Source organism: Nymphaea colorata, chromosome 5, assembly GCF_008831285.2.
Source record: "Nymphaea colorata isolate Beijing-Zhang1983 chromosome 5, ASM883128v2, whole genome shotgun sequence".
NCBI lineage: Eukaryota > Viridiplantae > Streptophyta > Magnoliopsida > Nymphaeales > Nymphaeaceae > Nymphaea > Nymphaea colorata.
In genome coordinates, this window is record NC_045142.1 from 26,856,266 (window position 1) to 26,871,650 (window position 15,385).

The window sequence follows — 15,385 nt, forward strand, 5'->3', positions numbered from 1 at the left end:
TAATCTAAAGAGGTGAAAAGGAACGATTCAAGATTGAAGGTGATCAAGAAGGAATGAAGGGAAAAAAAAGAAAAAACAAAACCTAATCAATTTGAACGAGATGGAAACGTAGGAAAGAGGAAGAGGGAAAAACTTTATTTGTCGGTCAGTAATTTGGGAGTGACGGAAGAGAAGGAAGGAACTATGGGAGATGACTGGCTGTCTATGGTCTCTGCGTCCAGCAAATGTACCAAACGGACAATACCTGAAGCTCGGACCCTACGATGGCTGCCAAGGAGATGAGCAGGCTGTGATGGCGTTCGTTTGCAAGTAAAAGGGAGAGAAATTGTGGGAGGAACGACCTGCAAAAGCCTTCATCTGCTGCAAGAGAATAGATGCCGAGTAATCGATAGATGCCCCGTAAATCGTAATCGAAGGTGGCAGGGGGGGGCGCCTGGGCCATGGCTTTGGCGAATTTTGGCTAATTTATAAGGTCGTGCTTTTACATTATCCATTTTTAAAACAATGTCAAATTATTTTTTTCCTCCTTTTTTAAACAATATCAAAAAGTAAATTTATTTTTTTATTTTATTTTATCTTTTGTGTCCAATACTCCCCATTACGTACCCTTGCATATTTTTTAAATACAAGTAAATATGACTTCATTTCTACTCACTTAGGTTTCAATGCATTTAGTAAAACTATAGACAGGAGAAATAGGAGAGTCTTGGGACTTCATTTCAAAGAGGTGGGTTGTTAAATTCCTATTCACCCAAAAACTCTGGAATAAAGTAGAGCGTGTGGAAACATAATGCCATCTTTTAAGTATATATATCAAAAGTCTCTTGGCTTATGTCTCTTATGTCTGGTTCAGCCCACTAGGAGACTAATATTGATTTGAGAGAGAGACTGTACACCCACATCTACCAGTCTCTCTTTCTTTATATATATATATATATATATATATATATATATATATATATATATAATAATATAATATAATATAATATATATTCTTTTATACAAAGGGAAAGAGAGAGGAAGAGGGATGCAGGTCCTAGGACCTTAGCCTCACGCTTTACACTGCTCTAGATAGAAAAGTAACTAAAAATTTGGTTCATATATATTTCTCAACCTATTAGTCATTTACTTTGTCTTCAATTATACTGGCATGCAATTACAGTAACGTGTCTTAGAAAATAAATGGAGGAACATTACGTAACTTTGCTCAAGCAAAGTAATTAGTCTTCGATGCTAATTTGAAAATTTTGTGATATTGATGATGATGCAATATTCAGGAAATACAATGCAACAAAATTTAAGAATATAATAAGATCATAAAAAAATATCAATAAAATGAGAAAATAGATTCGTAAGACCACAGTGAATAAGATATTAACAAAGTAAAAAGCCCCCGGCACATATTAATAAAAGTAGGACCACTATAAAAACATTCCCAATCATCACATATTATGTACTATACAATAATTGTAAGAGAGAAAATAATGAAATTAGGATAATAATTCACTGCAAAACTGAACCACAAGATATATTATCCAGAAACTAAATATATGAAAGTATCAACAATGTGTACAAACCTTCCACAAGATACAGGTTTATGAACTTCAGTGTCATGAAACCAGAACCACCCATTTGGGCAGCAATCTGAAAGCACTGTAGCTTGCCTACATAAGATGATGATCCATCTCCTGTCAACAAAAGTCATATTATTTCCTAAAAGTTATATAAGCACTTGTATTTCCATTTAAATTGTGTGTCATCAATTTAGCCGATAACTAGTTAAGTCTTGAATCGAAAATGTCAGTATCGTGACACGAGCCTATTGTGATTCTTTTATCTTTTTATTGAATATTCAATGGTGAAGTGTAAATATTTAATAAAAATTAATAAATTCGGTAGTCAATTGTGGTTCAGTTCTTAAAAATTGTATATTATTATATGTTCAATAGCGACACGTTAAGAGGGCTCCCGTATTTCGGCCTTTAAAGTCGCAGCCTTTCATCGTCTCAGCACTCTTGGTCGGTACGAATTTTGGGGATTGCGTTTTCATTTCGTAGGCACAAACAATCCCGGGATTTACGGCATTGCATATTTTTTGTCCGCAATAACTCTTCTTTTGCAAAGGAACAGAATCATTTGATCCAATTTCCTCGAACACACAAACAAGTTTTTTATAAATTTGTGCATGTTAAAGTATTGTATGTTTGTTTGTGTTTAGGTATCCACACAGATGAGTCTAGCCCGAGTTTGGCCACCTCGAGCTCTACTCGGCTCAAAAAACTCAAGCTCGAGCTCAGCTCAAACTCAACTCGAGCTCTTTATAACAAGCTCAAGCTTGACTCGACTACAAAAAATCAACCTCGAATTCAACTTGTTTTACTCGTTTAGGTGTTAACTCATTTAAGATTAACTCGTATAAGCGTTAACTCATGTAACTCATTCAAGTCATGTAACTTGTGGAACCGCTGGCAATATTATTATATAGAGTACCGGTTTGCGAGTTGAGTCGAGTATAAACGAATCGAGATCCTGAAACTCTAATTCGACTCGTTTATCGTTTCAAGCATCTTTGTAAGCTCTAACTCGGCTTGTTTACAAACGAGTCGAGCATGAGCTGAGTCTTTCGAGCAAGTTCGAGTCGAGCCCAAGCTGACTCGACCGGCTGTGCATCATTGTGTGGGCCCTTAGGTCTAACAGGCAGATGAAGAAATAGACTTCCTTACTCCGTCTGCGGCCTGTGCTTGCTTCTTCCAACGCGACATTTCTGGAACTTTTTGAAACATGTAGTCGTCCTGCATAGTGGGCAGTAGACTAATGCTTCTGCTGGTGTTCTTTTTTTCATGTATGTATTAGTCCTAGTATTACTTTTTTGTTTTGTTGATTTATCATTGTCCACACATTAAAATAATGTTGTACGTCTTTGTAGCTAATGCAAGTTTCCTTTTGAGCAATGTTATGCTGATAAAGACCTTGAAAGAAGTCCCAATCCTTTTTCATTTGATCTCCATTTCTTGTGATCATCACATGCCTCCATGGGTCCTAATATCTCTGTGAACATGAACTATAACCTCCACTGGCCTATTACTATAGACAACGGATTTCGTTCGCTACCTGATGAGGCTTCATTTCTGTGAAATACAGTCGGATGTCTGCAAAGTGAACCAGAGAGTGTTCGACATATATGTGAAAAGAATTGAAGGCAGATCTTAAATTTGATGTGATTTTTTATGCATCTAGCAGAGTCAACACTCTTTGTACAGGGACTACATCGTAAAAGTGCCTCCAGAAGCAGTGAGCGGAGCAACTTGTCAATTAAACTCCATCTAGATCTTGATAGCAGACCCAAATTATGCAATGCAATTCTTAGTGGGCTTGAAGTCTTCAATGTCAATGGAACATCTTGTAATTGGTGCTGGCGCTTGAGTGAGAGAAATCCTAGTCCTATTCATAAGGAAGCTTTTAATCCTAATTGAATTTTTTTTCCTTATTACCTGGCGGAATGAAAAATTGATGGCTGAGGGGCAATTTCACTTAGATTTTAAGGACGCCAATGCCAGCAGGTTATATGTCACACACATATATATATAAGATGCAAATAGTCCTCTACAATATGTAAATAAAAGAAATAACCGTAAGATATTAATATAAAATATAAAAATAAGCATCTTTTTTTGTTGGTTGGTATGTGCCCACACCTGACACCTGCCTCGGCCTCCGCTAAACAATGCCTTAGAAAGTTGATGTCATCGGACTTCATATCAACGCTTGGTACAGCTACCCACGCTAAACATTTTTATTTTAAAGTACCATATTCTTATTCCAATGTAAATAAACTTTTAATTTTGCATCCGCATAATTCTTGAAATTAGGTATGGAATGAACTTATGGTATGATGATATAGTCGATTCCATGATTACAAGTTCATGGTAGCCCAAAATATAGTCAATTTTGGCTTTTTTTTTTTTTTTTTTTTGCTTCTCGGGTGCATGAAATTTCAGGCAAATATGAGGTGAGTTTTAATATATATTGCTACAATATATTCTTGAATATATTCTAAAACCCATCTATCCAGCTGGATTTGCAGAGAGGACAAAAAATCTTCATTAAGCCGCTACCAATCCCAGTTTCAGACTTCAGGTCACATTTAATTAGCATGTCCTATGTATTAACTCTTTATAAGTTAGAAAAATTGATTTGAGAGAAAGATGGTTCACTTCAGGCCGCTCTACATGGATTTCATTGTGCATTTAAAACGATTAACTTAGCAACGACGTAGAAAAGGATCACGTACAATAGCTGCCTTAATTTATAGGGCAACTGACTGGTGAGATCCAAAATCTGGTAAATGATTAAAGCAGATCACTCGTGCAACCTTACTGTAGCTGAGAAGTGCGATTGGGGATGTTTTTTCAAAACAGCAGCGGAAACGATCTCTCCTACAATATGGAATACGACATACTAACTAAAAATAGACCCAATGATTGAATGAAAGTACCCAAGTACATCATAATATATATTTGATATGGTTATTGATAGCGTGGTTGTTCAACAATTGATTCTTTTAACAGGCTTGCCGTAACTGGCACCTCCCAATCATGAACCATCTACTACTATATCCCTCTGGGGGAAGGGGGAGAGAGAGAATTCTTTGGGGTGCTTCGTCTTCCAAAACCACTACTTATTCAAGAAAAAACTTGATCAAGAAATTCTAATGAAAAGTGGATCTACTATTTGGAAAGAGCCTATAGTAACGACATCTACGGGGCATGTGACTAGTCAACTATCTTAAGTAGACATAGCAGTTGGGCCAAACTCAAATAAGCTCAGCTAGCTTGAACTTGACTAGGACCTAAGCTCAAGGGGAGGGGGTGGAGTTCCATATGTCGAGAATGGGTGATGATGGAAGAAGGCGGCTCGTTCGACAACGGTAACAAGTTGTTGCAGTTCTTCTAAAAAATTTGAAGCAGATTCAAAATGAAAATTTTTGAAATAGAATTATAGAATAGTAACAACCTGTTATCTGAGATTGCAAACGCTAACTAGCCAAGGTATGAGGAAAGGACTCTGGAACACAGTTTTTGGGCCCTACACTCAATACATTGTGGTTAACCGGAACCTTCTTGTCTGCCCACATTGCTTCATCTACACAGCAGAGCTTGATTGACATGGACGTCGAGATTGTTACCATCCGCACGCCATTCTTTTTCCCCTTAATCTGCACTGGCATTGGCCGCACGCCTCTTGCACCCTGAGACCTCTAAATGGCAAGACTTACCTATTAAATGTTGCCTTCTAATCCTTGTGTAATCTGCAAGAAATGTTGAAGTTTGATCCAACTCATCCTGGACTCTCTTCCTCTTCGTCCTTACCTACCACCTAAAACGACTCAGTACCATCAACAAAAACGAGAGCCGTGTGGTTGGCTTGGTGGTTCTTAGCTTCCTATATATCTATGTGGAATTAAGCCTGTGTTAAACCAGTTCATCACAAACTGAAGCAATCTGCTGCGAAATGGGTTGCTTCTCCCTCCGACCGCTGCTCTTGCTTGCGTTCTTCCTTCCTCTTCTTCTTCTCGTTGAGTGCAGGGTTCGCCATTACAAGTTCAACGTGAGTGAGTACAAATTTTCATAAATATTTCCGGTGGCCTGACTCCTGCTCCGTTCAACATTTGCTTTCTTGTTTTCCACCCTCTTTTCTTGCCGGGAAAATCTAGTTGGTGGTTTTACGAGATCGTTGTGTTGGAACCCAGACCAAGTGGGTGTTCACTCGGAGGTCATTGTGTCTGCTAAAGAGCATTGGGCAACTGACTGATGCTTCCATATTTTGAACTTGTCAGAATAATTGAGTTTATATTCATTAATACAGCTGAAGTACACAGAATGCACCCTTTACTAACCTTGGTTTTTGAATCTTGCTTTCTAAAATTGTCATTTCTAAAACTTGTTAAGCACTTGTGTACTAGCGATTATGATAATTTCGATATTTTAGTTTTTCTTTTTTTCTCTCTTTTCCTATTAAGCATGATTTAGTGAAGAGAAAAAAAATCAAACAAGAATATGGTCAGTCATATATAGCTGCTAGTTGTCAATATTACGCTTCATTTTTCTTTCGCACGTGACAAATATATCGGAGAGCGACAACAAAATCGGACCAATTTAATCTTCTGCTAGAAGAATATTCTAAACAAAACTTCGACATGTTTAAATTGCTAAATTATTGCAAAAGATGTCCTAATTTAAGTTGTTTTTTTACTTTAATGAAAATTGCTGATTTTCCCACTTCCATAAACTTGGGTGTTATAAGAATCGTGATGTTTTGGCTTTTTGTCTATGACGTAAGTGGTTCAGATTGGTTCTTTTCTTCCTCTTTCTTTAGTTTGCTACCCATGGTTATATATGACTCAGAAAGAGTTGGGTTGAGCGGTGCAGGTTGTGAGGAGAAACTACACGAGGCTGTGCCACAGCAAGCCCATCGTCACGGTCAATGGACTTTTTCCCGGGCCGATTTTGTACGCAAGGGAGGATGACAACGTCCTGGTGAAGGTGACGAACCACGTTAACTACAACGTCACCATCCACTGGTAAATCAGTCCATAAGCGCCGGTCGTTTTCTCGATATTTGTTGTTGAACTTTAGTCGATCGGTTGGTGCATGCCGGCCGGCGGTGATAAGTGGTGGCCGGTTTTGGTGCAAGTGCAGGCACGGGGTGAGGCAGCTGCGCACAGGCTGGTCGGACGGCCCGGCGTACATCACGCAGTGCCCCATCCGGCCGGGGCAGAGCTACACCTACAACTTCACGGTGACGGGGCAGAGGGGGACGCTCTTCTGGCACGCTCACATCCTCTGGCTCAGGGTCACCCTCCACGGCGCCATCGTCATCCTCCCCAAACTCGGCGTCCCCTACCCATTCCCCAAGCCCCACGACGAGGTCGTCGTCCTCCTCGGTCTGCTCTCTCCCTCCTTCTCTCTTTACACACACATTCGTCTTTGATTTGTACGCAGAGTCCATTTTAACGTTTCCTGAAAAGTGGGTTTTGTTATTTCTTCTTTCTAATGTAGGTGAATGGTGGAATTCCGACGTGGAAGCCGTGATCAACGAGGCATTGGCTTCCGGCCGGGCGCCCAACGTCTCAGATGCTCACACGATCAATGGCTACCCCGGCCCCATGCCTGGCTGCCCTTCCAAAGGTAACCAGGCGATCGATGTATCGCCATTACACTTAGTAGCATCTACATAAGAGAGTAAAATGATTACTTTGGTGCGTATGGCGGTGGTTGTTAAAGTGGAACTCCCATCAAAGTAATGGCTGTTGATCTGGATCAATTAAAATTATGAAACCACCAGACTGATCATGAATCATGAAGAAGCCTATATCCTTTAGCCAGTAGATCTTGTTAGATGAATTTGCTTCTCGTTATACAATACCAACAATAAATTTGTACCCGAAGCTTGCTAGAAAAAGGCACACAAAAGATCCGTATCTCTTAAAGGCCCCTATACTAGAATGAGCTCATGTTATTAAAAGTACTTACGGTTACAGATATTTTTACAATACATCTGCTGCATATTTGACTGAATTAACAACAGTAGCCATGACTGACGATGCAATTCAGGAGAGTTCAAATTGGAGGTAGATCCAGGGAAGACTTACCTTCTCCGAATAATCAACGCTGCTCTCAATGAGGAGCTCTTCTTTGGGGTCTCCCAGCACAATCTGACAGTAGTGGAGGTGGACGCCGCCTATGTCAAGCCCTTCTCAACCAACACCATCGTCATCAGCCCTGGCCAGACCACCAACGTCCTCCTCCACACCAATCAAGGGGGCGGAGGCCGCTTCATGGTCGCCGCCAGCACTTTCTTGGACACCATGATCGTCGCCGTCGACAATGCTACCGCGACGGGAGTCGTCCATTACAAGGGCACGACGGACTCCGTCGCCACCACCTTCCAGGTATCCCTCCCGTCCAGGAACTCCACCAATGAAGCCAACAAGTTCATCGAATCCCTCCACAGCCTCAACTCCAAAGAGTACCCGGCCGCCGTGCCGCAGAGGATCGACCACTCGCTTCTCTTCACGGTGGGCCTTGGCATCCAGCCTTGCCCGACGTGCATGAACGGCAGCAGGGCGGCGGCTTCCATCAACAACATCTCCTTCGTACTGCCCACGACCGCTTTGTTGCAGGCTCATTACTTCAACGTCTCCGGCGTCTTCACCGACGATTTCCCGGCGAAGCCACCGGTGGCCTTCAACTACACAGGAACTCCGCCGACCAACATCGTGGCCGCCAATGGGACCAGACTTTACAGGCTTCCATTCAACTCCACTGTGGAGCTCGTACTTCAGGACACCAGCTTCATAGCCCCGGAAAGCCACCCTGTTCACCTCCATGGATTCAATTTCTTCGCCGTTGGCCACGGAATCGGGAACTTCGATCCCAAGAACGATCCGAAGAAGTACAATCTTGTGGATGCTGTTGAGCGGAACACGATTGGTGTGCCCTCCGGGGGATGGACCGCTATCAGATTTCGAGCTGATAATCCTGGTAAGCTCCACTTCTCATTGAATTAATTCATGAACTTGTTCGTCTTTTTAGATGAAGAGCAAAAACACAGCTCAAAGGCATGAATGGAATTCCTGTAACTAAGTTGGATATTGACTGCGTTTGCTTGGATGCAGGGGTTTGGTTTATGCATTGCCATTTGGAGGTACACACAACATGGGGATTGAAGATGGCTTTCATTGTGGATGATGGCAAAGGGCCGAACCAGTCCCTGCTACCACCACCAAGTGATTTGCCTACTTGCTGAGGACTCAGATCCAACCAATCCATACCTGGAAGAAGAAAGCATGTTAGATAAATGGGCGCCAACTTATGCCTGATCCACAATCGTGGCATTTATAGTTTAATCACGATGTCGTTCTTATGCTTTTTTTGTTTGTAATAATGTCGACCTTAGACATTTTTTTTTTGTTAGCGGCCGAATTAAAATAGATTTGAGTATGAAAGAAAGCAATTGCAGTTAACCCTTGAAATTCACATATTTTCAAGGCTTTGTGCTGCCATTGATCATAAGAGCGGTCATTCAAGTTTTCGGTTAATTTCATCAATTAAACCAACCGAAAGTCTTGTACTGGCAACCCTCTTGCATGTACCACATGCGGTTGTAAGAGACTATATCTACCAATAGTGAATAAAATCAAAATTTTTTGTGGTTTTGCACATTTCATGAAGTTACTATTTCTTAATGTATAATCAAACCTGAAAGAGGGCATTGTTGCTCCTGTATGATTTATGTTTCGTCTTTGTTTTCATTAATTGTTTCAAAAACTGATCTATAGATTATAGATGTATAAATCCATGAATTTGTATACCACCAATGCATCAAGAGTTTATTTTTGAAGGTCGGGTGGAAGAAATATTTTGCTTTATTTGTGCATAGGGTAAAAGTGCTCATTTTCATGTTGTTTTAACCATATCTTCACTTTTGTAGCTTAATCATTCAGTTTGTTTGAGCCCGTTTTTCCCAACAAAGAGACCGGATACATCTAATTTCAGAAATAAAAATTGTAAAGAATCAAAAGAAATTGAGGAAGCTTAATAAGAATCACATGATCGACAAAGCAAATGCAATGTGTTGTATGGCCTCTTCGGTGGAGTTAGTCTTAAAATTGTACTTCATGCACATGAAAAGAACGTATTTTATTGTCTTATTGGTCATTAATCGAACCCCAAACAACTGACTGCATGGTCCGAAACATGCACTGGTCACATGCTTATTTTATTCTTGGAGATCAGCGAGAAAGGAGGACAGACTTTATGTATGTTGGGCCCGATTCCTGGCCAACACAATCCGAAGCAACAGCAAAGATGGTTCGGACCCTGACGCACCCAACTCCTATTGGCCGGCGTGAGGAGTCTTTGGGCCGTCGGACTCAGGGGGGTGCTCATCGTGCTTGTGGCCATGGTGTGGCTTGAAGCTAGTGCGCTTGCCGGTCAGACCAAGGTGGACCCCCGGGTTGTTGTGAGCGCAGTTGCACCCCACCATGATGGAGTTGTTCACCGTCTGGACGTTGCTGTTGACTATGGCCGAAACAGGCTGAAGATGACGACGATGACGGCGAAGATGGTGATGGTCCTGTTCGTTATGCGTCAGCCCCTCGTCTTTTCCTCCAGACTGGCCTTTCTCTTCTTCCTTCTTCTCACTCTCGTCCTCGTCCGTGACCCTTCGCCCTTCCCGGCCACCGGAGACTAGGTCCATGGTGGCTCCCTTGTTGTCACCTGAGATGGTGACCGCTCCAATTCCGTGGTCATGCAAGTCAAGTATGGGAACTATTCGGCCACCTTTCACCTTCGGATCTGGGATGGTTTCCTTGAACCTGACATGTGGTGGCGGGGAATGGTCGCTCCTTCCTGTTCCGGCGACGGCGCCTGAATAGGAAGGCGGTGCATCATTTTTTGGGAGGACCATCTTGACGTCCTTGGTTTCGTTTTCGCCGACCTGGGGCTTCGACTCCTTGCCGAGTGTTCCTGTTTCTTTTTTCACAATTTTTTCAGTCTCAGGCTGGAGCTTCACAATAGCAGAAACAACAGAGTCAGTATATATAGGAGGATGTGGCTGTTCTCGGGTAGGTGGTGGCGGTGGGGAGCGAGTGCCCGAGTCCGGTGATGGTGGCTGCGGGATTGACACTGGAGGAGGTTTGAAGACTGATTTTGGCTGAGTGGAAGAAGGACGAGACGCTTCGGTTCCCTCCTGGAGTTGCGGCCAGGAGGGAGCGTGCATTGGGTCGGCTGCAGGCGGAGGTGACCGACTGTGAAGCGGAGAAGTTGGGGTTGGTGGAGATGGCTTTGGTGTTGGAGATGGAGGCTGTTGGGAAACTTGGGGTTGCGGCAGCGTTAGTTGCATTATCTGCTGGGCTGGTGTAGATTGGGTCGTCGGTCGAGTTTCCGGAGGCACCGGTGCTGGTGGAGGTAGAGGTTGAGGCGGGGTCCTTGTGGAGTCTAATGGTTGGGAAGCTTGGGGTTGGGGCGGCGAAGGTGATGATGATCGTAGTTGTGTAGGTGATGGGGGTGTTGGTGGTGCTGGTTTGGTGGCCGGAGGCTGGGGTACTGATTGAGGCGGTTGTGTGGCTGGTGCTTTAGGCTGAGGTGCTGATGCTAGTAGTACTGGTTCTGGCGATTGTGTGGCTGGTTCTTTAGGCGGAGGTACTGACGCTGGTGGTGCAGTTTCAGGCGGCTGCTTGGCGGGTGATTTAGGCGGAGGTGATGATACTGGTGGTGCTGGTTCAGGCGGTTGTGTGACTGATGCTTTAGGCGGAGGTGGTGATGATACTGGTGGTGCTGGTTCAGGCGGTTGTGTGACCGATGCGTTAGGCGGAGGTGGTGTCGCTAATGATGCTGAAGCCGCTGTGGGTTGAGGTAGCATTGGATCTGGTAGTGCCCGTGGAGGAAATGGCGCTTGTGGTCCGGGTGCTGGCCTTGATGGAATTGGAGGCGGTGGTGCTGGCGGAGCCGAACGTGAAAGTTGTGCTGGTATGGGAGATGGCACTAATGGCTCTCGTTCTGGCGCTGGTGGAGGTGCGGGTGGAGTTGATGGCCCCAGTGGTGCTGGTGCTGGTGCTGGTGCAGGTGGAGTTGGTGGCGCTTGTGTTGCTGGAGCTGGCCGCTCTGGTGGAGCCAATGGTGCCTGTTGTGCTGCTGACGGCTCTGTTGGAGGCGAGCGTGCAGCTGGGGAAGGTTGTGTTGCTATTGGCACTGGCCTTGGCGCAGGTGCTGGCTGTTGTGGGACTTGGGGTGACGGTGCCGTTGCAGTTGTTGCCGGAGGCGGTGCAACTAGTGGTTTTGGTTCTGGAGCTGGGGGTGGTGGCGCTGAGACTGGGGTAGGAGGTGGTGGCGCTGGAGTTTCTGGTGGCAGCACTGGCATAGATTGGGGCGGCAACGTTGGCGCAGTTCGTGGTGGTCGATCAATCAATTGAGTGGCGAGCCTGAGCCACGGTGGTCGATTCTGCGCCATCCCCTTCAACCTAGACCAAAGATCCAGAGATGCAAGAGAGGGAAAGAGGGAGAGGAAGAGAGCGAGAGTCTGTTTAGATAAATTGCTGCCGGACCAGACGATCCAATCTGTATAAAAGGAGAGATAGAGGCATCAGATTCTGCAGAGAAAGAAGACAAGCAAGGAATTGCTGCAGCTTCCCTCCTCTTCAAAGCATTGAATCAGACAGAGGAATCGATGATTTGGCGAATAAGCTTCTGGCCGTACGGCGGATGCTTGTCCCAAATCTTCCAATGACTCCATGATTCCATGGCCGATTCTTCGCCATTACGACCATGAAGGGGGAACGCTGAAATGGTGGAGACGCCTGCATCACTTTTCTTTCTTATTCCTTCTGCATGTAGAAGACCCTCCTAACAACCATCGCCATCTATGTCTTCTCTTGCAAGCACAAGCAAGGTTATTCCATCCTTCTAATTCTTCCCGAATCTCTCTCTGCTCCATCAGCGCGCGTAGGAGAATATGGAATTCTTTCTATGTTCAGCTGAGACCTAACGATCAGATTTCTTGACACATAGGGAAGACTCTGAACGCACAAGTGACAGAACTATGATTACAAACTTTTAGCTACGTAAAAAGGAAAGCTAATATTGCGACCTTCATATCCCAAATGAAATTACTGCACTTCCACTGGATCTGTAGGTGGGTTCGCGGCCTCCCTCAATTATCTTTTTCGCTATTTGAGTGGAAATTTTTATTAGTGGAGGCTCCGGCTTTCCCGGTGCATGAGTCTATTGAAGAATGATAAAGTTAAATATGAAGACAAGGAAAGGCTGAAATGAAGAAAGATCAAAACTAAGTTTGAAACGCTACATTCTTGGAGCTACGCATAAAGGCAGTCCCCATTGTCTAACTAATAGTAAACGGTAGTGTTATCACCCTAATTTTTTTCAAAAAAGGGTGTATTTCATTTTTACAATTATTTCATTTGGATTTAATCCTGGGCCTTAAGCTCAATCCTAAACCAATGTGTTTTTGAGCTTAAATCACTTACTGAAATGCGTCGGCGACCAATTGAACTGAAGCTGGGTTTAAAATGGGTTTGGAGTCACTCAAAACTAAGTCGGCCAGCCATTTGTAATGAAAACCTTTTTTATACATTTTAAATTAAAAAAAGTTGTTTTATGCTTCTTATATAAACAACCTTTTTTTTTATTTTTTTTTATTTTGTTATTTAAAAAAAATCGCACGTCGCGTGCAATCGTGCAACGCGCGGTCGTGCATGACCATGCGGCCCATAGCCACAAGCAAACGCGCATCTCGCTGACGTGCGTTGTGCCGAAACTCTCCATTTTAGTGAAAAACCGCCTCTTGGAGGCCGGTTTTTGCCTCGTTGAGTGGGCATTGCCCAGCCCACACCCCAAAGGGCTGTTTGCAAGGCTAGTGGCCAATCTCACTTTATCTAAGTCCATTTAAAAAAATTTAAAATTGTTCAAAAATATTTAAAATTTGCATGAAAATCTTGTTAAATTTAAAAAATTCAAATTTTGAGTTTTGACTCCAAAACTTCCTATAAATACCCCCACAATCCTGCGTCTTAGACATGGGTTAACTCTTGGGGGAATTTCTAACGATTCTTTACTTGATGATTTGATTCTTCTTCTCTATTTATCTTCTTCTTCTTCTTTAAGGGAGAGAACATAAGATGATATTAGAGGTATGTAATCCTTATTTCATTTTCATTTTTCGTTTACCCTTGCTACCTTTCCATGGCCATATAAGAAGGCTCTAAAGACCTTCTATCCCTATCAAGAGCTACTCTTGAGTGCATCGAAAATATGAGCAAGGCGAAATCGATTTCATTTCTTCATTTATTTTCAAAAATATGCTTGTTATATTGCTTTACTAATCATATATGCTTGAGATGATGTTCATACGTGATATACTAATTTCTTTTATTAATGGGCAAATACACAGCGAGAATAAGTGTTTGAGTTGAGATTTCTTCATCTTATGTTGATTTTTGAGGTTGATATACTAATTTCTTTGATTAATGGGCAAATACACAGCGAGAGTAAGTGTTTGAGTTGAGATTTCTTCATCTTATGTTGATTTTTGAGGTTGAGACTTGTCCAACTCAGAAAAGCTTTTCACGAATATGAATATGTTAAAATGCATTTTCATGTCATTCTTACACTTAATTTTTTCTTTAATCACCCGATTAAAGACCCCAATGAGTGCTTTCTTACGTTGTTCTTCATTTCATGAATGTTTAATTTTCTTCTATACCCAATAGTGGAGAAAATATATTCCTTTGTAACAAACAATCATGATTTATGTTCACATACAAAAATATTTAAAATCATATTTTTCAAAAGATTTTCAACAAGAGCACCCTTTAATGAGACTTTGAAGACTTAACTTAAGATTTTGTATGAATCCAAGTTCCTCTCCGGTGTATATAAAAATTGAAGTCAGATATTCTCAAGTCATTTCTTAACTTTAATTCTCATGAAGACATTATGTGTATATACATGTTATATATGTATACATGCACATGACTATCTGTCTTTGTTTTTTGATTTGACATATTCTTTTACAGACTCTCGTAACACTTGTATTTCATTCTAAAATCTCTCTCTTTCTAAATCTTCTTCACCCTCTCTATTTGATTTAAACTTCCTCTTTGCAAGCTTTCATATACGTATTTGTATGTGTGTGTGTGTGTGTGTGTATATATATATATATATATATATATATATATATATATATATATATATATATATATATATATATATATATATAAGTATGTACATGTATATGTATATCTCTCTCTCTCTTTTAAATCCTTTGTTTTATGATTTTTCAAAATCTCTTTCTCTCTCTTTTTCTCCATATTCCTCTTGTATTCAAGGTTTTCCTCTTTTTTATTTTTTTAAAATATTTTCTCCTAAGATCTTTTTATTTGCTGACTTCATCAAGATCAAAACTCAAGTAATAACCCAATATTGTAATCATGTTTGATGGTCTACTGCCTCATTTCATTTTCAAGAACTTTTTGTTTTTCATGAAAATATTATGATAACTATGAAATGAGAAACTTAGATGTATGTGGTGGTAGGAATGCTCTTAGATAAATGTCATGGTATGAATGAATGATTTTCTTCTTACCATGTAAGATCAATCCATTCATGCATTTATATTCACTTAACACCATGAATGATGACAAGCAAATCCCTAAAAGAACTTAAGTAAGATGAGATAGAACTCTAGCTATGCAGTAACCGACTTAGAGCAAAACCTCAAACCTACTTAAAGTCTTAAGAGAACACCAACGTGAATTTCAAAAGTGATCTTCAAATGTTTTCCAACAATATTTGTAAAGATTTTTCAA

The 15,385-nt window shown here is 41.7% G+C and overlaps 2 protein-coding genes across 2 annotated transcripts; one reads left to right on the forward strand and one right to left on the reverse strand.

Moving 5' to 3' along the window:
- The first annotated feature begins 5,490 nt into the window (after window positions 1–5,490).
- LOC116254554 (laccase-4-like) lies at window positions 5,491–9,228 on the forward strand. The gene is made up of 6 exons (XM_031630009.2): window positions 5,491–5,607; window positions 6,429–6,580; window positions 6,699–6,943; window positions 7,059–7,187; window positions 7,614–8,543; window positions 8,678–9,228. The coding sequence occupies exons 1-6, from the start codon at window positions 5,512–5,514 to the stop codon at window positions 8,806–8,808; spliced, it is 1,683 nt and encodes a 560-aa protein (XP_031485869.1). The 5' UTR covers window positions 5,491–5,511; the 3' UTR covers window positions 8,809–9,228.
- A 458-nt stretch (window positions 9,229–9,686) lies between these two features.
- LOC116253943 (vegetative cell wall protein gp1-like) lies at window positions 9,687–12,080 on the reverse strand. Its single transcript, XM_031628946.2, has one exon. The coding sequence runs from the start codon at window positions 12,010–12,012 to the stop codon at window positions 9,898–9,900; it is 2,115 nt and encodes a 704-aa protein (XP_031484806.1). The 5' UTR covers window positions 12,013–12,080; the 3' UTR covers window positions 9,687–9,897.
- Window positions 12,081–15,385: the final 3,305 nt, after the last annotated feature.